Raw genomic sequence first — 23,474 nt, forward strand, 5'->3', positions numbered from 1 at the left:
TATATACACGTATCTTTATTTTCAGTGTACAATGGAATAAAGAACAAAGGATGTCAATTGCATTTCGTCATCTTCGAAGTTGCCTCTGTTAATCGCTGAGCCGAGTATATAAATATGTGATTACTTTACATCAGCGACGGAAATAAAATTGATAAAGAAGCTCACGCGATTCGATAAGACATTCGAACACCTGGTAGCTGCTAGCTGATGTTTTTGTTCTCAAGGCCTGTTTAAAAATTTTCTTCTATCCATTAAATCTCAAAAAAAAAAAAAAAAAAAAAAAAAAAAAAAAATTTACCTTACAATTTACATTTAAAAGTATTTTAGCTCTTTAAATTTATTTTAATTCATATGCTAATATATGAAATAATGTTTAGCTCTAAAGTATATAGTAGCTCTCCCAACAAATACCGAGCCCAGTAAATATAATACATATTTTATTTGTCTTACAGAGAAGAATTTGTTTCGTAACCTTAGAAAATTCGATACGGATTTTATTTAAACGAAAGAGCTAAGTAGTCTTGACAGCGCATGCAATATATAACGGATTATTATTTTCCTGGCTACTGGACCCCTTTGTCTTGAAGCAGCGGCTCAAAAGACTGCCACTCGAGTGTGTGTGGTCAGCCGTGTCGCACGTGCGTATATTTTTTTCCACTTAACTTAAACACAGTTGACTCATTTTGCTCAGCTTTAACAATTGTACACGTTCGCTTTAGTTCCATGTACAATTTACGATCAGCTGGATAACAAATTCTGCTTTTGTAATGCTACTCTACTAAGAGTCCATGCCATCTAATCATATAATACACTTTCTTTAATTTTTTCCAGCCTCTGTTCTAAAATAAAAAATAAGTTTACTTCACGAAAATAACAAGATGACTCTGGATATCATTTCAGATTATACTGAGTGAAAAAAAATTTTTTAGATAGTAGCTATTATAATCTAGATTACACTGAGTATAATCCAGATTACACTGAGTATAATCCAGATTACACTGAGTATAATCCAGATATCACGTAGTATAATCTAGATTTTTCTAGCTACTATCTGAAATTTTTTTTTTTCACCACAGATATCACTGAGTATAATCCGGGATGATATCCAGTGTCATCTTGTTCTTTCCGTGTTATCACAGAAAAATATTAAACTTATTGTTGTATACTTTTACGCGTATTTGCTATCAAGTTTATTGGTATCCATCGAAGATATTTCTTGTAGCTCCTACCGTTGTTTATTGTTATTGTTTATTATCTCGATTCCGCAAACTCAGCATGCATACCAGTGACGCAATTATTCAGTACGCGTGAGAAACATTTACTGTTAATATCTCAGCAAGTTTTATTTTAAAATATCAATAATACTCGTACATATCGATATTTACTGAAAATAAATAGAAAAAAAAATTAATAAAAATAAAAAAAAAAAACAACAATAAAGTATTAAAAGCGTCTCACGATTTATAATAGATGTCTTATCTAAATCATTTAACTGATAATATTTTCCAAGGCTGTGTTGATCGTCATAATTTTATCAATTATTATTATTTTTACAATTTTATACATAAGGACTCTAAAATTGCATGGCATTGACGTTAAATCACAGGTCTGAAAAAATACAATAAAATTTTTAATAGCAATTCGAGTAAAAACTTACGTTTTGTATTGTATTATGATAAGATAATCGAGGAAGTGCGACACAATAAAAGTATTTGTTTTCTTTAGTCGCTAAACATCCAATGCTCTGCAAATTAAAATAAAAAGTAACGCCGTTTTTCCATTACTCTAGCATGTCTTGAGTCTCTCAAGGTCCAGATCGTTAATTTCCTTCAAGACTAAACGGGTATCGTTTATTCCATTACCTCCATCAGCGACAATGAAATTCCTCCGTGGATTCCACATTATTTTCATTCTACTATTTTTTACGTTTGTTTTTATACTAAATACTTGAAATCAGTTTCAGAAATATATATCCAGCCTTGAGCTAGCGCAAAAGCTAGTCCAAGGATACCTTGACCTTAATACCATCAAATTTGATCATTAATCTGGTTTTAATCAACCGGTCTCTGTAACCAGTTATCTTTTTATATTTAATCATCAATTCAATAAATAAATAAATCAATATTATTTAATAAGTAAAAAGTAATTTAATTAATAATAACACTGAAGTTGACAGAAATTAGAAATTTTTTTTTTAATTTAAAAAAAAAAATTCCACATGTGAAAATTGTTAATTAAAATTTTTAGAAGTATTTTTTTTTATTGTATTTGATTTTTGTTATTAAAATTTTTTAAATTAACAGCTGACAGCTAACTTCAATATCATAATTAATAATAATGAATATTTTTTTTTTTTATTGAATAAAATGATTAAAAAAAAAAAATTCCATTTCTAAAAAATTAAAAAAAATATTTTTTTGTTCTAATTTAATAAATTTAAAAAAAAATTAAAAACTTCAGCTAACTGTAATATTATTTAACTATTAAAATTACCATTTGGTATAAGTAATGAATAAAATTTTATACCCAATTAAAATCTTCCAGCATTGAATTAATAGAAATAATATTTATGACATAAAAATTAAACGTCATTTCAACGAACCACCTGTAACATAAAAAGGGTGATATTAAGCGGTCAACGAACAAGATTGCGTGTTTTTATCTGGATGACCATCAGTTGTTAGTTACCCGCGCAAATATTCAGCATACTTAATCAGTGAGTCATGTTTCTCGTTCAATATGTTCCAGATACCAGGTCCGGTCTTCCTAGTGTATAGTGTATCGTGTATAGGAGTCATCTACCACTCATCTAAACTTTACAGATGTTTATATACATACCTATATATAACATAATACACAAAAACGCCTACTTAACCCGCCAGTGAGTCCATGAGTCATCCGACGATTCTTAGAAAGGCTCACGTGAATTCGTTGAATTTTCACAATTGCCCTTCATCTACTACGTCAAAGTCATGAAAATTAATTTTGTGGATTTTGGATTATTTAAAAATTTTTCTTATGGAAATTAAGTTAGCCGACATTTAAAAATTTTAATAATTTATTTTATTGAAAAATTATTTTAAAAAAAATTTCACATGTAGAAAATTTTAAAAATTACACATGCAATTTTTTAAAAATGTTTTTTTGATAACACTGAAGTTGACAGATGCTAAAAAAATTTTTTTTAATTTTATAGCAATTAAATTATTAAAAAAAAAATTAAATTAAAAAGTTTCACATGTGAAAATTAATAAAAATTACATGTAAAAATTTTTAGAAGCATTTTTTATTGTAATTAATTTGTTAAAAAAAATTTTTTAATTGACAGCTGACCGCTAATTTCAGTATCATTTTTTTTTTTATAATTGAATAAAAGAAAAATAATTCAAAAATTGAAAACGTCGGCTAACTTTAAAATCATAATTATGTTTAAAAAAAATTGACATAAAAATAAAAAATGGAATTGTATAAAAATAAATTTTCGGAACTAATTTATTTGTCGAATAAAATTTAATAATAATCAAGTGATTGCTAATTATGATTTTATAACATTACGTAACCTCAAAATTGTCTTCGCCGAAGTCTAAATAATACATGATTAATTTTTCATGACAATCATCCTTCCAATTACCTGCAAAAAAAAAAAAACAATTAAAATGAATAGCTTAACATAAAGTTCGAGAATTTTCCGTGATGTCAAAAAATTAAAAACAAAACTTAAAAGTCGTGGGCACAAAATGGCGTGAACCGTTACTGGTGAATACGAGGCCGCTGATTGGTCCGCGCCGAGCTAGCACGAGTGAAAATAACGAATGACATCATCCACGAGACGGGCGAGAGTGTCCGGGAGATTTCGGGCGAGCGGACACGAGTGTAACGTCGAAGATACCCGAGTGCCCTGAGGTATTCCCCCACATAATGAGTCATCGCGGGCGCAGTTTCACGGAGATTCGAAGTGTTGAATGTGACGATTTCGCGGTATATTCTTTAACACTCCAATAAATAATTTATCATCAATTAATAATTACGTCAGTATCTCCTAGTTATTTTACCCGTCGATTAATTCCTGTAATAATAACAATAATAACAATAATAACTATCAAGAGTTTACGAACTGGAAGTTTTTTGCCAAGTCCGAGGACGCGAATGCAGTGAACGTGAGCGTTGAGATTATTTTTATTCAAAATACTATACATATATTATATCTTACCAGCTGAACGCAACTTTATAATTTTAATTATCAGGTTCAAGTACTTTTATTGCTGCAATAAAAGTTTTTTATTTAAAATATGAAGCTGGACGTGTCGGACGTGATGTATGACAACTCGAGCGTATCGAGTGATAGCGGGACATCTCAGAGTTCTCATGTGAGTCATGATTTTCTTTCAAATATCGCCAATGCTACGATTCCCAACAGTGTAAGTATCACTTACTTGCTATTGTACATATATTATATATTTAACGAGAGCTAACTGTTATTCAACATATGTGTAAGTACAACAATATCAATAATAAGTACACCAGTAGCTTGAGCTGGTGTGTAAATCCCATTGATTATTGTTATTTAATTTTTAATGCTCTTTAATTTAAATTTTTTATGACAGATAGCAGGAAGTATTAATAATCATAATTCGGCGGTTAAAAAACGTAACCGAATTAATTTAAGTTAGTGTGACGTCTTGGCCATGACGCAAGATTTTTTTTTTTTACATCTTGTGTCCTTATAACACGCCTCATATTTATTATTGTCATTGCTGTAAAAGTGTGTGCTTGTATTTAGGTATTTGCTGGTTGTAAGTATGGGTATTAATGTTTTATTCAATTGACAATAGGTGTAGGCAATTGACGCGTGGAGTTTTGAGGTTAAGAATTCCTTTCTATGTCTCAGTGGATGTATACATGTTCTTACACTACTTTAAATGTTTAAGTAAGAGATTTTGATAACAATATTTTATTGTTTAATTTATTTGGCTTATCGCTGGATAAAATATCATCTGAGATTCGGAAGAATGATTAAATAACAACAAAGATAATGACTGCTGATTATTTTTCAGTTCAAAAACAATCATATTGTGATGTCATTAAAGTTAGCTGTCACTTGACAATTTTTTTAATTTTTTTTAGCAAATAAATTTGCTCCAAAAAATTATTTTTAAAAAATTGCATTTGTAGATTTTTAAAATTTCTAAATGTCAATTTTTTTTATAAATTTTTTTTGCCATAATTTATTTGTTACAAAAATTATCAATTATCTGCTAAATTAATTTATAAAACTGAAATTAGCAAACGTCTAAAAATTTTTGATTTTTTTTTTATTAATTAAATTACAACTAAAAAAATATTCATAAAAAATTGCACTTGTATTTTTTCAAGTTTTTTTTTATATGTGACAATTTTTTTTTTTTTTAATTTTTAATTGAAATTTAGTCAAAAAAAAAAATTTCTAAAAATTTTGAAATTTCGGCTAACTTCATTTTCATGTTAATTTTCATTCTTAGTAAAATGTATGTAGAATTCTGAAAATAATCTCGCAGGCCGGTTAAGAAACTAAAATTACAAACCCGCGAGATCATCAACGAAAAATAGTTGGCTTGCACTTAAAAAACTCTTAGAAATGATATTTTAAGAAAATTATTTATTTTTATAATTCGTATTTTTGTAAAACGGGTAGATTGAGTATACTCGTACGGAGAGATTGTTTTTCATTAAAGTATTTGGTAAACTTTAATGTTGTATGAGCAAATCTTGTGTACGTAGATTGGATCGGCGACTTTCATTCCGGTTTTAACTTGTCTAACCTTTTAAGGGGACCACGTGTATTCCCCATGCAATGAGCACTGCTATCGAGCTTGCTCCTATCTTATCGCCATATTAAATAATTATTCACGAAACTAGTATATAATCTGTTTTAATTTTCGCGTCTACTGTCTTGATAAACAACTTATCCTTATTACTGTCATTAGTTATTTTAATTGCTCGCAGTACCGGCTGGATGTTAGAAAAAAATTCTAAGACCAAGTGTCCGAAGCATGAATTTAAATACTTACACATTCTGCTGAGAGTTTAAACCTACAAGTCATCTACAAACTGTATTTTAATTACGCAATATTACACAATTCGATGCAGGGACTTTATTGCTACGTGGGAACAATTTCACAGCATTGATCTGTTTCACCTATTAGCCCTCAGATCCTTAAGAGTTTTATTATTCATGTTAGAATTGTCATTTTAATATTCAATAATTAATTTCAAGAGATTCAATTATCAAACATTATTATTTATTAAATTATTTCTTGTATTTAAATTGTTAAAAAGTTTAGTAATTATTTACAAGTGGGGTCCACCCTATTTTTGGCCATATTTAAGTGAAAAATTAACCTTTTTAATTTTTTTTTCTGTAAAAAAAAAAAGTAAAGATTTTTTGCCCTCAAAAGTTGGAAAAAATTTTGGATTTTATGTTTTTGAATAAAATTTATATTTCATATTTTTTCATGTATTTTTTTTTTAAAAGTAGATAAAAAACGAATAATTAAAAATCACAATTTTCTAAAAAATTTATAAATTTCTTTTAATTTGTGATAATCAACTTTTTTTTTATTGTTAATTTTTTATTTATTTAAAAAAAAAATGTCAATAAAATCAAATAGAAATTTCGTTCAAAAAAATTAAAATTAAAATGTTTAACCCCACTATAAAATATTTACCAATATTAAATAATTAATTTCAAAAGATTTAACTACTAAACATTATTATTTATAAAATATAATTACATTCCTTGTATTTAAATTGTAAGAAAGTTTTTTTTAAAAAAACTTTCATAGGAATTTATAATAATAACAAGGCCAGTTCCCGAGACAAGCCAGAGACTTGGAATTGAGTATAATAGAATATAAGTTCGAGCGTGTCTAATCTCGCGGATGATTACTGGGGAAAAAATTGAAGTAATAATTCAATATTTAAATAATTCTATGGTATTATCCGAGTACTTCGTTCGGCTCATGATTCGACTTATTCTTATGATATTACATGAATAATTACTTGTTATTATATTGTTAGAGCGGTGTTTATTGCTCAGTGCTCGCTGTCTGAGTTGTCTTAGGGGTCTTTAGGAATTATTGATCGACTATTGTTGGAGAAGCCCAGCTGTTTGGTAGATACGGTATATATATATATATATATATATATATATATATATTGTGTTACCTTTCCCCAACTTTGTACAGCCGTCGCTCTCGATATATCTTTCGACATATATTAGATATAACTAAAATTCATGTATATTTGTGCATTATACAGAATATTAGTTCGTGTCCTGGGTGCATTTATTTTCACGTGGTCGCACGCGCTCGTTTGCTCACACGTGCCTAGTTGTTCGTTCTCATATCGCCGTATTTTATTTTATATCCGGCTCTTGTCTCTGTTATATGTTTTTTCACGTTAGTGTTATATGCAACAACGCGTTCATATTAGAGAATATAATAATACATACACTGCGCTGCAATAATTTTGTAAGCAGACACCAAAATGCATACACAGCTGCAGCTGCTCGCCTAATGTAAAGATCAAATCATTATCATAATTTTATAATGATCAATAAACTACCAACACAATTGATCGTATTTTATAAAATGTTTTTTGTTTAACAAAGAATTTAACAATAAACATTTTTTACTCTCTAAAAGTCAACCGGGCACTTAATTTACTATTTTATTTAATTGGTTATCTTTGTGCGTTAAAAATAAACTTAATTAGCGGTCATTAAAAAAAAATAGATTTGTCGTAAATTAAAAACCCGTATTGACATTAATTAATTAGTTAATTAAATTTATTTTTTATCGGGTGAATAATTGAAAAAAGGAAAAAAACATAGTACAATATTTAAATAATATTTTTTGGAGCTAACTTACGAGGAAACGCGACAGGAGTACAGTGAAGACACAAGGTCACGACACGCTTCCCAGGATAGCGAAAATAAAACGTCACAGCGATTACTTGGACGAGGTTGAGGCTACATACTCTCTTGTCGGGCCGACAAGGCCGCGTGCATGTGATTGCTCTAGTCGCGAATCGAGTTTCGACTTCGGAGTACATAAAAATATAAATAATGCACATTAGAATTTAATAAATTCAAGGTTCTGTACTATATTATTATTTTCCCATAATTCATGTAAATTTAAAAAAAAAAAAATTATGATTCTAATCTATGTTATTAAGAGAATAAGCAAAATTTTGTGGTCAGTGTATTTATATGATAATATTGACATTTTTCATATATACATATATATATATATATATATATATATATATATATATATATATATATATATATAAAATATATGAAAAATTGATGTGGGTACTTAAATGAAAGCTCTTGATGAATGTAACATCGATCTGAGCTTATATCTTAAAAAATGTCAATAATCAAGAAATGACCTTTAATTTTAATCTTGTAAAATATTGACATTTTTAAAGATATAAGCTCATCCCTATATTACACTTATCGAGACCTTTCATTTAAATACCCACATCAATTTTTCATATTTTATATATTTATATATATAAATATATGAAAAATATATGAAAATGCATGTAGGTACTTAAATGAGAGCTTTTGATGAATGTAAGATCGGGATGAGCTTATATTTAAAAAAATGTCAATATTTAAGAAAGTACAGTGCAATTGAACAAAATTCATTATTTAATAACGCAAAATGTTATTTATGGTTTATAAATCACGGCAGTCACATAATGACTGCAAGGTTGCTACTATTGTATTATATAGATTTGTTATTCTGATTTTTTTTTTTTTTTTTTTTTAAATTAATATTTCACAACGAATTGGTATTCCCGAGGGTTAAAGATATATATTTATGTGTCCCTACGCTACGGTCTACCGCAGTTTTTTTTTACCTGGTCACTATTGTGTTATATCGTAAATATATAAATATATAAATACAAATCCCGAGGAATACAAACAGAATCACATGCAATTATCAATCGAATCACGTATGATTGTGGCTGCGGGAGTACCTACAAACATTTTATTAACCCCATAGGCCTTTACGTACCTTGTCTCGAAAGCAGGGATATAAATATACAAGTACACACATAAATATATGTCTATATACAATAAGCAATAACTCCAATAACACAATACAAGTGAAATGTATATGAACGGACGTTCATTAGAATGTTTTCTTTGTTGTCACGAACAAAAGACCAAGACGATCCTTTTGAAGACGCAACATAACAATTGTATACGCTTGTGTACGCTTAAGTTTTAAGTTATGTTATATTAACCAAAGTGCGTAGTCAAGCAAATAAAAGCTTCTGAGTTTTCAGTTTCAGTATATTTTCAGCTCTGCTCCAAAGTTTACTCTTCTCAGGATAGGACTTTGATCATGTCAGCGTTAAAAAAATTTCCATTGTCCGCCTATATCCCCTGTCGTCAATTGTCTCCTACTGTTCGCCAGAAGTTTCTTTCGGCGTCATTAACCAAAAGATAAATTCTAATGATTTTCTAAACTGATAGCCGCTGAGTTGGACCCAACCTTTTCACTGCTTTATTTATTTCCGTGGCTCAATAAAGACATTAAATACAAATAATCTAGGAAAAAAAAGGAAAAAATAAAATACAGATTGTAGATTTATATTGATAGGTTTAAAAAAAAAAAAAAAAAAAAAAAAAAAAAACCTTTTTATATTGTTGACATTTCTACTTACTTATCTTTGTTAACATTTCATAGACCGCATATACGATTATAAGGCATTTAGATTAGTTTAGTTGAGTTATGGATTCTAAAATGGTCAAATAAGACATTGGATGCTATTATAAATGGAGTTTACTGTCTATTAAACTCATGTTTTTTTTTTTTTTTTTTTTTTTCTAGCCGTAACTCTTAACTAATGAGGACATGCGCTGTTACTCGGTTTTTAATTCTTACGTATTTAGTTTAGATAAATGAATTCTTTTTCATTATTTCATTACCATTTACACTAAGTAGCTTTTTAGATTTATTACTTGTTTTATTTACCCAATACTTAAAGCTCGGTGATTTTTATCACCAATGCACTTTGGACAAATGTACGGCAAACACCAAAAATTATTTCTCGAGGCCACCAAGTAGACCGGAGGGAAAATGTCTTATTCAAGGTCTCATTTTCTACAGGCTTTCGGTTAGTTCTTATTCTATTGAATGTAAATACGGAAGATATATAATGCACGATGAGCGGTAGCTTTCTTTTTTATGTGACTCATATAATTGTTTGGCAATATTTCTCCCAAGCCTCGAAATAAGGTCGTAAATAGAGACGTTTTTGTAAACGTATATTATTCTTTTCTTGAGCTTGCCGCTGATTATCGCTGCCTGGAGCTAAAAAACCTGGAAAAAAATATCTCAATGTATTTGTAAATTAAAATTCTTTCAACATAAACTTATCCCCAACGACGAATATTTACTCTGTTAAAAATTCATTGTCATCCCTTCGAAGGGAGATAAGATAAAAAATGAATTTTTTGGCGTTAAGCTAAGATAATAAATTACTGTCATTTAAAAATTATTTAATTTTACAGCGTTAAGTTGATAATAATGAAACCTTTTTCGAAGAAAAGTTACTTTCTGACAATGAAAATTTTTTTATTAAGTGCGACAATTACGATCTAAGCACCACAATGAATTGCTAAGTACTGTTAATTTATGTACGCTGTAAAATAAATTTAAACAAAGAAAATGATAAACTCGGCAGTTAAATTTCGCGAAACACGTGCTGGGAATCCCCATCGAAAATAGACGCCCGAATAATAAAACAAAATTAAATGAAAGAAAAACATTCGGGTTATATTATATGTATATACACTGTCTATTATACGATGTGATGGAGATAGAGTAAAAAATACTTACACATACTCTTATTATATGTTTATACAAATGTGTTGTGTGCTAAGTGACAGCCTGGTCAACATCAGTAGTTGCGGGGCATTATATTACATTTGTCAGGTCTTTAACCCACGGCTTGGCTGCAGCGGTGCAAAAAATCCAGGCTCCTGAATCATCAGGAAATCTCGCGGTTAACTAAAAATCAAAATATAAATTAGCGATGACCTGAATGAATTAAATTATTACGTTAAAGTTTGCAATCTCTTACTTTTTTTAAAAACAAATTTTTTTTTAACAAATTGCATTTTTAATTTTTAAAAATTTCTACATGTTAATTTTTTGGAGTAATTAATTTTAATTTTAATTTACTTACCAAAATTTTTTAAATAAATTTAATTATTACATTAAAGTTAGGAATCTCTTGATCATTTTTTACTTTTTTAAAAAACAAATTTGTTCTGCAAAAGTTATTTTTAATTTTTTAAAATTTCTACATATTAATTTTTTTACCGGAATTAATTTTCATAAATTAAATTTACTTACCAAATTTATTTTTCAATAAATTTCCAAGTAGAATTTTTATTAAAATTTCTTCTTTAAAAAAAAAAAAAATTAAAAGAGTCGTAAATAAAAATCCAGCTGTTTTAGTTATGTAAAAATTTCTTAAATGTCTTCCTTGATATTCTGAAATTAAAAAATGATTAAACTAAAATTTATTATCTTGAATCATTGTTTTAAATTTACATCTTTTATTTGGTACATAATTTGAAATTAAACTTTAAACAATTCCAAGAAGCAATTTGTTATTTTTTAGGAGTAAATTAAACTAAGTTTATTTTTATTTTTATAACTGTTGGGGATAAAAGTGTGATTAAAATTCCTGAAAGAGATGCTGGAATTTCCGCGAAATTGCCTATAATTTCTAGGTACAAACTAATAATCGACGTAGAGATATTCGTGATAATATACATTAGTATTTACGGAGACAATTTCTCTGTAATAGCTTAACGTTTAATGTGTATTTATTGTATCGTGTAATCGGTAATCAAGATAGTAATGACGTCAGGATCGCGCGATGAGACTTATCTCAGGGAATACAAGTTATTTCTGTCTCTCTTATTGTCACCGACACTTACAGAGTCGTGTAAAAGTGCCGTGTGTACTTACCGGTCTAGTTAAAGTCGTTGCGCGCGCGTGTCGTGTTTCCTCGAAACAAATCCGCTGATTGGCGCTCAGCCGCGGGTTTTAGGAAGTGGGGGGTCGCTCATGTCGTCCGCTCCCTATCTATATAGTTTCAGAGTCACGTTGGCGCGCTCAGTCAACAGCGACAATCTTCTCTGAGTTACTACACTGTCAACTCTCGGTACTTAGTACAAAAAATTACTGCATTGCATTATTACTTACTTCTATTTTTTTTTTTCCATTTTCCGAGGACGTGACAGTTTTTTTTAATTTTTTTAATTACTTGCATCAAAGTTTGGAGTTTTTTTTTTTGACATTGTTTGAGTTTCATTTTTTGTTTCATTAATCGTTGGTGCGATTTTTTCCATTACGAATGGACACGGATAATTGGAACTCGTTCAGTTACTCGATTAATGGGCCATTGCCGTCACAACGTGTTCCCAATACGGGATCGTATGAGGTTATGGTTGACGAGCATGGTGATTACACTTCAGCTACACTTTATCCAATGACTGAAAATATTGATTTTTGGCAACTAGCTAAAGATGACAGTTCTATGGTGAGAAAAAAATTTTTTTAATTATTTTGACATTAACAGACATGTAATAATTTTTTTTTTTTTTTTAATAAAAATTAAAATAGATATTTAATTTAATCATTTTTTAACGAAGTAAATTACTGAAAAAAAAAAAAAACACGTGCAGAAATTTCCAAAAATAAAAATGCAATTTTTTAAAACAAATTTGTCTAAATAAAATTAAAAAATGGTCTGACTGCTAACTTTATTTCTTTGTATTAAAAAAAATTTTTTTTTTTTTTTAATTTACATTTGTAATTTTTTCTTTGAAACTTTTTTAAAAAATATTTAATTGTAAAAATCTAAAAAATTGACACATGTCTATTAATTTCAATATAATGTTTTAAATTATAAAATTTATTGACATTTTTATGATGATCAATTTAAGAGACATTTAAAAAAATTTTTTCTTTTAACAAAAAAATTAAAATATAAAATTTTACATACAAGAATTGTAAAATATTAAAAATTCTAATTTATTTGGTAATTAAAGCTCTATATTATTCTTCTTTTAATTGATATTGAAGATAGAGATAATTTTTTAATTTTTGTTCAGAAAAATAAATTTATAAATTTTTTTTTAATTTTTAATTTTTACTGTCATTAAAAAAATAATTTTAAATTGTTTTCTACATGGTAAAAATTAAAGGACAATTTATTTTTAAAATACTCCAAAATAAAATTAAACTTCTCTGAAAAAAAAATTGAAAATAAAATTCCAAGTATATTTAAAATTGCAAATTCAATTCAAAATAAAACGGCAATAGAACATTTGTGAATTTATTTAAATTACTTGATTACTAGAAAAGTCAAAACTTTCGCCTGAATCTTAAAGCATGTCTTTGACCGTCATTGTTATTTACATTGAAATTGAACTGGCATAAACGATATTGAAATATTGATCGTAATTGTCCATTCATATATTAAAGTTCAAGGTATCTGAGGTCAAGATTTGTGAATTTTAACGTCATGGCGCTTTAATACCTGTTTTTAAATCCATCACAAACAATTCTTGAACTACCTTCAAAACATTTCTTCCCAACAAAGTCCAAGTATTTCAATTCTTCACCAATAAAATCCCACCAAGAGTACATAAATGTATTTTAAAAATTTTTCGCCGATAATTTTATTGCACCTCACCTACTTCGACCGCTCAAGCGAGCGGATCCACTTAAAGCTATTTATCCACTCTGAAAAAAGAGAATTTTATTATTTGCACAAAAAACTTAATCTTCAAGGAGTGTCTTTTAATGGGAGACAATATTAATACAGAGCTCGCTCGAGAAACCGAATAGAAGGAAAACGGTGAAGTTTAAATCTGACAGGAAGCGAGGAGTTAACGCTCGTTAACCCGTCAATTAGAGGGTTTAGTTGACCATATCAGGGTTAACTTTTAGTCGAGTTCTTTGGGTCATAAGCCATAAGCCAAAAGGTGCCATCCTGCTTCTCTGTTATGTCTCAAGCTCTTCTCCCATTAATTGGAGGCACTTCTGCACCCACTCTTCTCAACTAGATCCAGTGTAATAGTTCAATTATTATTTCTTCTCAACTTTCAATGCAATCAAATTTCTTCTTTAATTAATCAAAAATTCTCAGATCATTTCATTTAATATAAAAATAAAAATTTATTATTCTTACAATCTGCAAACTTCCGCCCGTAAATGTGTACCAATTAATTAAACTGTCAATATTTGTCATGACACACTTGTTCGCGTGTCTCTGCTCAGCCACGTCATTCTATCTCACGATAGTAGAGCTCAGTAATAAATATCAGGGGATCAGAGCGAGGGGCGACTTGACTTTACTATTAAATTAAATGTCGTAGCCTTAAATACATCCAATATATTATTATTATTATTATTGTTAATAATAAATGACCGAAAAAGATGATGGTATAAATTACATATCTGAAATAATAATAATAATAATAATAATAATAATAATAATAATAATAATTAATACATTTAATTATATTTTATAAAATATTATTTAAGCATACTTGTTTTATTTCCGATACGATTACCTTAGATTCGCGCATACGTAGCACATACGATAGCACACTCTGATGAGTCATCTTGGTTCACTTGTTCTTGGTAGCAGTTAGCAGCCTCTAGCTCAATTTATGAATGAAAATCCACACTTACACGTTACACCTACAAACAAAACCAACCCATCAATATATAAGCGTTTGTCAATACATACACACATTATTGTAATACATAGGTATATATATTTACTATATAATATAATACACTTTGCGCTCTTTACATACCAGACTCATTGTACCATTATTAACATTTGATACACTATAAGCCTCGCGGCTACGGAAGTCAAGATTAGTCATTGCGAGATGTTGATTTTATTTATTTTATGACACATCTATACTGATATAATGTGATAAATATAAATATTGATATTTTGAAACATTCTGGGAAATCCCTGGGTTGTGTAATTACAGATGATTTAAATTTTTGGGAAAATTTAAATGCCAGATGAGCAAAACTTTAAATATTTAATCTTGACATTTAAATTTATTATCTATTAATTTCTAAAAAATTTTTTTTAATTCTTAGAAATTTAATTAATTACAAAAGTTATAATTTACAATCATTAAAAATTTTTAAGCGTAATAACCTTTTATTTGATAATTGTTAAAGTCATTTCATAATAATCTAATTGCTTTATTAATTGATTTATAATTTTAAATTATTAAAATAATTTTTTAAACAGTAAAATTTATTATAAAATTTTTAATTAAAATTAATTAACTTGAATCAATGCAAATAAAATAATTAGATAATAAGAATTTTAATAAATTTCAAGGCTAAAAAATTAAATCATATTATTTAAAATAAAAATCCATTACTAAGTTCAATATTTTGACTGAAGATATTTCATAATTCATAAAGCAACTTCATTAATTACCAAGGTAGCAGTCGCGCGTTATTATCACTATCTGTAAAAGTTTTGAAATTCCCATGACGTCAATAAGCCAACAGATAGAGAAAAAAAAATTTCCGATGAAATGAATTCCATCTCCCTCTTTGGTAATGTCACGACATTTCTCCGTCTTTCTCCGTTATATTATGGCCATTGCGAGGAAGATATGACGTCAAACACGTCTGCCTCCTTTCGCCATTCCCAGGATTTCCTTTAAAACTTGTACGGTATAAAGACACCGAAAAACCCGGATTTTAAATTCCACCGATACCGCAACAGTTCCGGAGTTTTGCGAAATCGATTATCTTTATCTTGTTTATTTTTATTCTCAGATAAATTTAAGCTCGTGTGAGTGAAACGTGCTCCGACAAGTTTGGACTTGAATGAACACGCGCCCGCTTCTAGGTATAAAGTATTAAAACTCAACAGCATACGATCGTGCATATATGTTATCTATAATAACCGTGAGTCCTGATTTTCCTCCGTAAAAATTAAGGGTCGCCTTAATTAGCATAAAGGTCTACCGTTGTGTGTAAAGCGACGGCTTTGTTCACAAGAAATTTCATTTCATTTTATTAAACCTTATTACAAGGAATTTATTTCAATGGTTGAAGACGAGTTTAAATTATTACAAAGAATCGGTGATCCATCAAAAATTATTAAGTGGCCGACTTACTATTTGTTATTTAAAAAAAAATATATTTTAACTACATAAAATATAAAACGAAAGATAAATCACCGGTTATTATTATTATTATTATTATTATTATTATTATCCAGTAAATTTTATTCCAAAAAAAAAAACGTTAGTTATGATTATTTAAAATGATGAGAGTAGATTTTTCATGACAAAAGATTCTTTAAATTAAAATTTTTCTTTTTCGTTGCGAGGGTGATAATAAAAGGAAAGATGAGAGAGGGTGTAACCGCATCCCTAACTCATCTTTCCACGAATAATATTATACTATTAATGTATATTATATTGTATTCTTCTTAATGCTCTTAGGAGTGTATATAAAAGGACCAAAGATTATTTTTTAGGTATCAGAAGACAAATATAGAATTCGGGTGTATAGACTCTTCTCCTTTTTACATATTTCGGACACACAGGTCGTCTAAGATCCGTCACACATAATACACACACACACACACACACTAATATTGTGGTGTTATATGTGGCCTTCTTTCAAAAGAGGCTGTCGAAGAGTGCAGCATGCGCGTCGGAAATGCTTTCGAAGTTGCGTCAGAACTCTGGAATTCCAGACCGTTGCCCAGAACACTGAGAAAGATCGTCCTGGAAAATAAATTTAATTAAATTACTAAAAATGCCATTTAAATTGAAGCGCTCTCACACCCGGGAATTTTAATTTTTGATTAATACATCTAGATCTAGATCTAGAAAAAAAAAGTTTTTAAATTGCACAGATAAAAAGTTTTTTTTTTCTCTAATGAATTTTAATTAAAAAAAAATTATTATCATATCTACACACAAAAACCAATTTTTTTTGCAATGAAATTTCAAGGAATACAAAAATAATTAAAGAAGATTGGCTCAAGAAATTTTTAATCTTCCTTAATTATTTTTTTGAGCCGAGAAAATTTATATTCCAGTCAAAAATTTTTTTTCTAAGTGTAGTATTTCTCAATATTATCTAAAAAAATTCAGAGTTATTTATTTATTAAATAATTTCTTCTTTTCTCATCCTTGAAAACTTGATAGAAAAAGTATTCCAAGTTCTATCTGTAGTTTTACAAATTATCCAGAGTAGAAGGCCAAGCTCATAAACAATTACACCTGGATGTTAGTTTATCTCTTTGTCTCAGCTGCTGACATGTAAACATAAATGTAAATGTAAATGTTAATATCAATGTTAATGTTAAAGAAATAATAATAATAATAATAATAATAATAAATATAAAAATGAAAGGTGGCTTCTGTTACTACATTCATTTTTACCGGGAATTACCTCGACTTGATCGTGCAAACACGATTCTCGGTATTACATATATCTACACAACCTCCTCCTTTGACATTCAAACCAATACCGTAACAATGAGACCACCGCAAACTAGATTCCAGATACATACTGCTGTATTTAGCCCACATTATATTAATGATACCACGAACATCATATCATATCACGCATATATTAAATTATAAATTTACACATATACTCACATGATAATTTAATATGTATAATATCTCACCAAACTCGACTCGACATAATATAACAGATTTGAAGTACCGGAAAGACGTGGTGACGTAAACCGCGGTTTTTTCCTTGTATAATTGCGCGATCTTGCGTGTTTTTGTTATTTTTTCCGAATTATCAACCGCATTCAGCTCCGCTAATTGGGGTGTAAATTTCCACCTGACAAAAACATCAAACATATAATTATAAAAGATAATTTTCAATGTGTTTAAATTAGCAGACGTCTGATTCTTAAAATTTTTAAAAATAAAATAATTATTAAACAGAAAATTCCAGGTGCAAAAATAATTTGAATAAAATATTTTTAAATAACCTAAAAATGTCAAATATCCGCTAACTTCAGTCAAGTACAACGCAGAATTATTAAATACAAATTATAAAACTAAAAAATAAAATAAAAACTCACGTAATTTGATTAATTTATCAGTCGGCTTATTAATAATTGTTTTCTCACAAGATCCGAGTAAAAAACATGATGATTGGTACGTCTGCGTCTCTATGTATTAATCTAGAACCCACACTTAACTGCCGCCGAAGGCACCCGAGGTCTGCCGGTGAGACCCGAGTCCGCGGATTCGCCGGCCGCGAACCATGTGGTGATACCACGATGACAAAAGCACTGTCAGTGTCACTCGCCGCGCTGCGCTGTTAAGATCCGGCTCTAGTTTCACATTTTTTATTATATAACTTTTTATTTTATATATACATATTTAATATTTATATTTCTATATCAACACATATTTTTAAAATATTTATTCATTATCTCGGTATTAAAAAAAGTCAGCTGAACGCCTGCGGATTAGCTTTTCAATAAAACACAAGGTCACTCTCCATTCCATTGTTGTTAACATTATTATAACTGTAATCGATAATTCCTGGAATTGAATACGCTTTTTTAACATCTGGTAAGTTTTGATAAATATATATTTATATGTTCACTTTAAATTTAATTTATTCGATGTGTGATAAATAACTTTTTGGTCAATTCAAATAATTTTTTTACACGTGCCATTATTTTTTTTTTTTTTTTTTTTTTTTCACTCGTATCAATTTATTTTATCTATATAAATCAAATTTATTATCGGTCACTATAATAACAAAAAAAAATATGATATTAAAGTTAGCTGTCACTTGACAATTAAAAATTTTTTTTTAATAAATAAATTTACTCCAAAAAATTATTTTAAAAAAATTGCATTTTTAATTTATTAAAATTTCTACAAGTCATTTTTTAAATAATTTATTTGTTAAAAAAAAAATTAAAACAATTGTGAATTGACAACTAAATTTAATGTCATAATTTTCATAAAAAAAAATTTATTTTTAAGGTTAGAAATTAAAAAATGTCAAAAGATATAACAATAATTGTTTTTGCTATGAAAATGAAGTTAGCTGACATTTCAAAACTTTTAGAAATTTTTTATTCAAGAAATTCTGATTAAACAATTAAAAAAAAAATTTCACATGTAAAAAACTTGAAAAATTACAAATGCAATTTTTTAAAAATATTTTTTTAGTTATTTTAGTAATTTAATTAAAAAAAAAAATATTTTTTTTAATTTTTAGACGTCTGCTAACTTCAGTGTCATTTTTTATCTTATAAATCAAATTGATTTAATTGATTATCTCTCGCTATAATAACAAAAAAAAATAATTTTTTTTTTAAGGTTAAAAATTAAAATGTCAAAAGACAAAATAATAATTGTTAAAATAACTTTACGGTGTTTAATCACGAACAAAGACAATAAGAATTATTTGTTACTTATTTGTAGTAATAATTGCACGTGTATAATAACAATGATAATTATATTTCTTCATATATATATATATATATAAAATCATAAATACCGTGAGTATAATGAGAAGAAAAATAATATAACGTATTTTTTATTTTTTTTCTAGTGTGACTGATGTATGTAGTGTGTATTGGCTCATTATTTTCCCGCGCAATACACCGCTCAACTTGCGCATACACATGCAATGCACGTGTGCATTTGAATGTCGATGTAGATGCAGATTTATATTGTAGACATGATATGAGAGTGCGAATGATGGCACCGAGATTGTAAATGTGAAGTGAGATAACCAATGAGTCGATTAAAGTTTCCAGCCGATAGTTATTTTATAAGCGTAATATAATGATCAACTATGACGCAATAACTTGATATTTTTTGCGCTTTCGCGTTATGCTATTATCAGATTATTATGAAATTAAATAAAAATGAAACTAGTTGAAACTTGGATTTAAAGCAGGACATGATCGCGTCCATGATGTTGCATTATCAGATCTCTGTGTACGTATATAAATTTATTTAGTTTTATTACAGTTGTTTTTGTTGTATGGAAGATTTAAAATTTATAATAGGGAACACACGTATGTAAATAGCCATGGAATGAATTTGTTTATCGCTAAATGTGTGAGTTAGCGACCTTGGTACCGCCCACATCGGAGACATATGGGTTGAGTGCTCCCGTGATCTTGGCCTGACATTTTCGTCAGTAAAGCGCCTCATATCGCAGAGACGTAAGTTTACTGTACCCTTTTTTAAACTTCCTCTAATGTTCGGCTGAGGTTCTGATTTTATATTTTATTTTATTTTAAAAGTTTTGTGATTTATTTATTTTCGTTTTTTTTTTTCTTGGAGGGTCATTGAATTTTATTATCCTAAAAGTTACAAAGATTTAAAGTATTTTTTTTTTTTCTTAAATAAAAATATTTAAAATTTTTATTTTGTAGACAGAAAAAATTCAAAAATTTCGTCTAAATTTTTTAAATACATAATTAAAAAAATTTTTTTATTATAAAAATTATTATTAAATATCTGAAATTTTATTTTAAATAAATATATTTAAAATAATAATTTTATAAAAAAAAAATTTTTCAAGTTTAAAAAATTAAAAATTTGTTTGAAATTAAAAAAAAAAAATTATAAATAAATCAGAAGATTTTTTAAATAAAATGAAAAATTTTCTTGGCTCCATGTAAATTTTTTTATAATAGAAAAAAGTATACTCCGATTTATTAAATTGCGCAGTAATTTAAATTAACAAAGAAAAATAATAATCCAAACGGAAAATGATTTATTGATTGCTGGAAGATGTTGAAATGTTATCTTCATTTCTTTAACAAATAAAAATCCATTTTTTTGTTTAATCAATTTATTAAACTGCGGGCGTGATTTCTTTGTTTGCTCCATAATATCACAGCCGAGAGTAGAGCTAAGCATTTCGAAAGTGAGAATATAGATGTAACAATGTGTATCTGTGTTGGTCGAGTTTTTCGAGCTTAAGCTGCTGCCGACTAAGTGAAGTGTCTCGGGGTCGTCGGACGAATTATATTTGAGAAACGATAGCGTTTTCTTTGTTCTCGGTTAACTCGCGTTGTTAACTTACACTGTTTTAGTTTTAGTTTTGCTTTTACAGGAGTGCCGAGTATTCCCAACCGAGCAAATAAGAATAAAAAGAGGAATTGTCGAGGAGCTGGTGAAGAATGAGACACTCAAATCGCTAAATGGACCATTTTTTCGTCTCATTTCACTTCACAGCTTTTACTCGAGAAGAAAAATAAAAATAAACAAATGCAGACACGCATGTTGAATGCTATTAATTATTCAGATGTTTGCTTGATTTAGTATTGCAATAATAATTATTAATAATTTAATCTCCTTGTCTCTCAGGGATTAGTAATAGAATTATACGGTCTTTATACTGTGACATTATTTTATTATATTATGCGGGTCGAATTAAGCTTGTTCTATTTATGGACACACGGATTTATTTTTTCTTTTGTTGTAATTAAAATTATTTAGATAAATTATAAGATAAATCGGAGTAACTGCTCTACAAAAAAAAATTTTTTTTACTGAAAAAAAATTGACTTTTATTGGAAAAATTACAGGATTAAATTTTAATTTTATTATTATTATTATTTAAATCAGAATTTTTTGTGACATTGGCAGATAATTGATAATTTTTTTTATTTTTCTTAAAAAATAAATAAGAGCTAAAAAATTATTAAAAAAAAATTTTTTTATAATTTTAAAAAAATTTCTAAATTTAGAACTTTTAAAATAATTTTTTTTGCTACAATTTATTTTTTTAAAAATTTCTAAAAATTATCAGTTGTCTAAAATTTAATATAATTTAAAAAAAAAAATTATTTCTGGTACTTTTAATGTTAAAAGCCTCAATAAAAATTAAAATTGCTCCGCAAAAATTAAAATACCATTAAAAAAATTTTTTTTAACTATAAAAAATTAAAAATAAATTTTATCCTAAGGTCAACCGGAAATATTAAAGATTAGTCACGAATATTTAGGACTTGGACAAATGGCAAGTTGCTGTAAAGAAAACCACAATCGATAGTTGAGTGTTTTGAGTAAAATAAGCCAGATTGTTTATTGTAATCGGGCCGTCTAGTGTGTTTTCATATCAGCGGGTGAGATAAGAGGCTTTTCAATGTCCGTATCGTGTTTCTTGCGGATTGTTTGTATAGCAGTCGACCGAGATACATATACGTGTAGATTTACCACAATATGTTCTGCCATTGGACTCATAAAAGCTTTAAATCATTGACGCTGTCCATATTTTAAATTCCGTCTTTGCAAGCCCTAAAATTATTCTATTTTAGTCCATTACACTCAAGCGGATAAATTAATGGATGAGGAGCAAAAATTAACGGCAATAAATTAGTTAAGAGTCTTATAATTTAAATAGAGAATTTCTGTTGACTTCCGGACCTTAATTCTATTCTGAGACTTAGATTGGGATTCCCTCTCTCGGGATCAGTAAAGTGTTGTGGCTTTCCGGTGGTATTTTTGTTTGGAATTCTCTTAACTATTATAGCACTCTAGAGTTAAAAGAATTCTCCTGTTATATGGAAAAAAATATAAAAAAATAAAATATTGGTTAAAAAGTTGCGTCTTTTTCCGCGAATAAAGATAACGTAGCTACATCCGGTCAAATCTCTTTGATAAATTTCTGGCGTCACGATATGAAATATAAAGAGAATAAATATATATTTTAACGAGTATAATTAACTCAGCGAGTAAATTTTATAAATTTATTTATATTAATACACTTGGTATAATAATATTAAAACAATTTGAGCTAATGGCGCTTGATAAAAACATTTTAAGTGCGTTTTCTTTTCCAATTAGTTTCATCCTGGTTGTATGTTTATCATCGCTTTTCGTTAGTCTCTAAATTGAAGTATATTTTGGCGGGTCGTTTGCTACTTATACGAGTACAGTCCGTTGGCAACTTGCCAGGTAGAGAAAGAGATTTAGAAGAAGAAGAAGATGATAATGATATACTTGTAAAAAAGATATAAAATAGAAGAGCTTTAGATTATTCGGAAGTATTTGTAATTCTACGGGTGACAAAGTTAGAATTATCGTTTGATTAATTTATCTGATTTGTAACTTGAAATTTAAAATTTTTTAACTATCATAGGTTTTTTTTAATTCATTAGATATTTTATTTTTTTTAATTTTTTATCAATAAATTAAATATAATTTTTGGCTTTTGGTGAAAAGTATGCAAAAAAATGTTTTTGATAAATAATTAATAAAAAAAAAATTTTTGAAAAGATTAAATGCAAATGAAAAATTTTTTTCACTAAATTTATATATAAATAATCGAAATAAATTATGATAATCGATATTATAATGTAAAAATTGATTA

General features: G+C 27.9%; 2 protein-coding genes and 1 long non-coding RNA gene across 9 annotated transcripts in view; 1 reads left to right on the forward strand and 2 right to left on the reverse strand.

The window, feature by feature from the left end:
• Positions 1–12,165, reverse strand: LOC141530389 (uncharacterized). 3 transcript variants are annotated; one of them, XM_074247464.1, is made up of 14 exons: positions 12,045–12,165; positions 11,421–11,561; positions 11,251–11,335; positions 10,902–11,072; positions 9,724–10,382; positions 9,069–9,607; positions 7,908–8,078; positions 3,561–3,631; positions 2,689–2,956; positions 2,527–2,605; positions 1,459–2,066; positions 1,167–1,384; positions 299–839; positions 1–226 (listed from the first exon to the last, which is right to left on the reverse strand). In XM_074247464.1, the coding sequence occupies exons 9-11, from the start codon at positions 2,796–2,798 to the stop codon at positions 2,052–2,054; spliced, it is 204 nt and encodes a 67-aa protein (XP_074103565.1). In that variant the 5' UTR covers positions 2,799–2,956; positions 3,561–3,631; positions 7,908–8,078; positions 9,069–9,607; positions 9,724–10,382; positions 10,902–11,072; positions 11,251–11,335; positions 11,421–11,561; positions 12,045–12,165; the 3' UTR covers positions 1–226; positions 299–839; positions 1,167–1,384; positions 1,459–2,051. The 3 variants fall into 3 exon arrangements, with proteins under 3 accessions (XP_074103565.1, XP_074103564.1, XP_074103563.1); XM_074247463.1 differs by lacking the exons at positions 7,908–8,078; positions 9,069–9,607; positions 9,724–10,382; ... (2 more) ...; positions 11,421–11,561; positions 12,045–12,165 and adding an exon at positions 4,211–4,318 and having other exon boundaries at positions 1,459–1,608; XM_074247462.1 differs by lacking the exons at positions 7,908–8,078; positions 9,069–9,607; positions 9,724–10,382; ... (2 more) ...; positions 11,421–11,561; positions 12,045–12,165 and having other exon boundaries at positions 1,459–1,608; positions 2,689–2,959; positions 3,561–3,690.
• Positions 4,018–23,474, forward strand: part of Kay (transcription factor kayak) — a 27,307-nt gene continuing 7,850 nt past the window's right edge. The window contains exons 1-2 of one of the 5 annotated variants that reach the window (XM_074247456.1): positions 4,018–4,157; positions 4,245–4,418. In XM_074247456.1, the coding sequence (XP_074103557.1) occupies positions 4,290–4,418 (129 nt within the window). In that variant the 5' untranslated portion in view covers positions 4,018–4,157; positions 4,245–4,289. Of the gene's footprint in view, positions 4,419–12,398; positions 12,619–23,474 lie in introns of those variants that run through there. The other 4 variants (XM_074247458.1, XM_074247454.1, XM_074247457.1 and 1 more) reach the window with 4 other exon arrangements.
• Positions 12,490–15,151, reverse strand: LOC141530390 (uncharacterized). The gene is made up of 3 exons (XR_012479751.1): positions 14,660–15,151; positions 13,621–14,543; positions 12,490–12,613 (listed from the first exon to the last, which is right to left on the reverse strand). It is a non-coding gene; the product is annotated as an uncharacterized LOC141530390 (long non-coding RNA).

This window comes from Cotesia typhae, unplaced genomic scaffold (genome assembly GCF_013202065.1).
Source record: "Cotesia typhae breed Kobodo isofemale line unplaced genomic scaffold, CoteBio_Ctyphae contig_5, whole genome shotgun sequence".
NCBI classification, from domain to species: Eukaryota; Metazoa; Arthropoda; class Insecta; order Hymenoptera; family Braconidae; genus Cotesia; species Cotesia typhae.

What these genes read in the sequence shown, in the direction of transcription:
- LOC141530389 (XM_074247463.1), bottom strand. Translation starts at nt 2,798, where the DNA reads ATGACTCCTATACACGATACACTATACACTAGGAAGACCGGACCTGGT. An exon ending in TATGCTGAATATTTGCGCGG is followed by an intron (nt 2,606 to 2,688) that starts GTAACTAACAAC and finishes TTTATGTTACAG; the next exon opens with GTGGTTCGTTGAAATGACGT. An exon ending in TGCTGGAAGATTTTAATTGG is followed by an intron (nt 1,609 to 2,526) that starts GTATAAAATTTT and finishes GTATTTTTTCAG; the next exon opens with ACCTGTGATTTAACGTCAAT.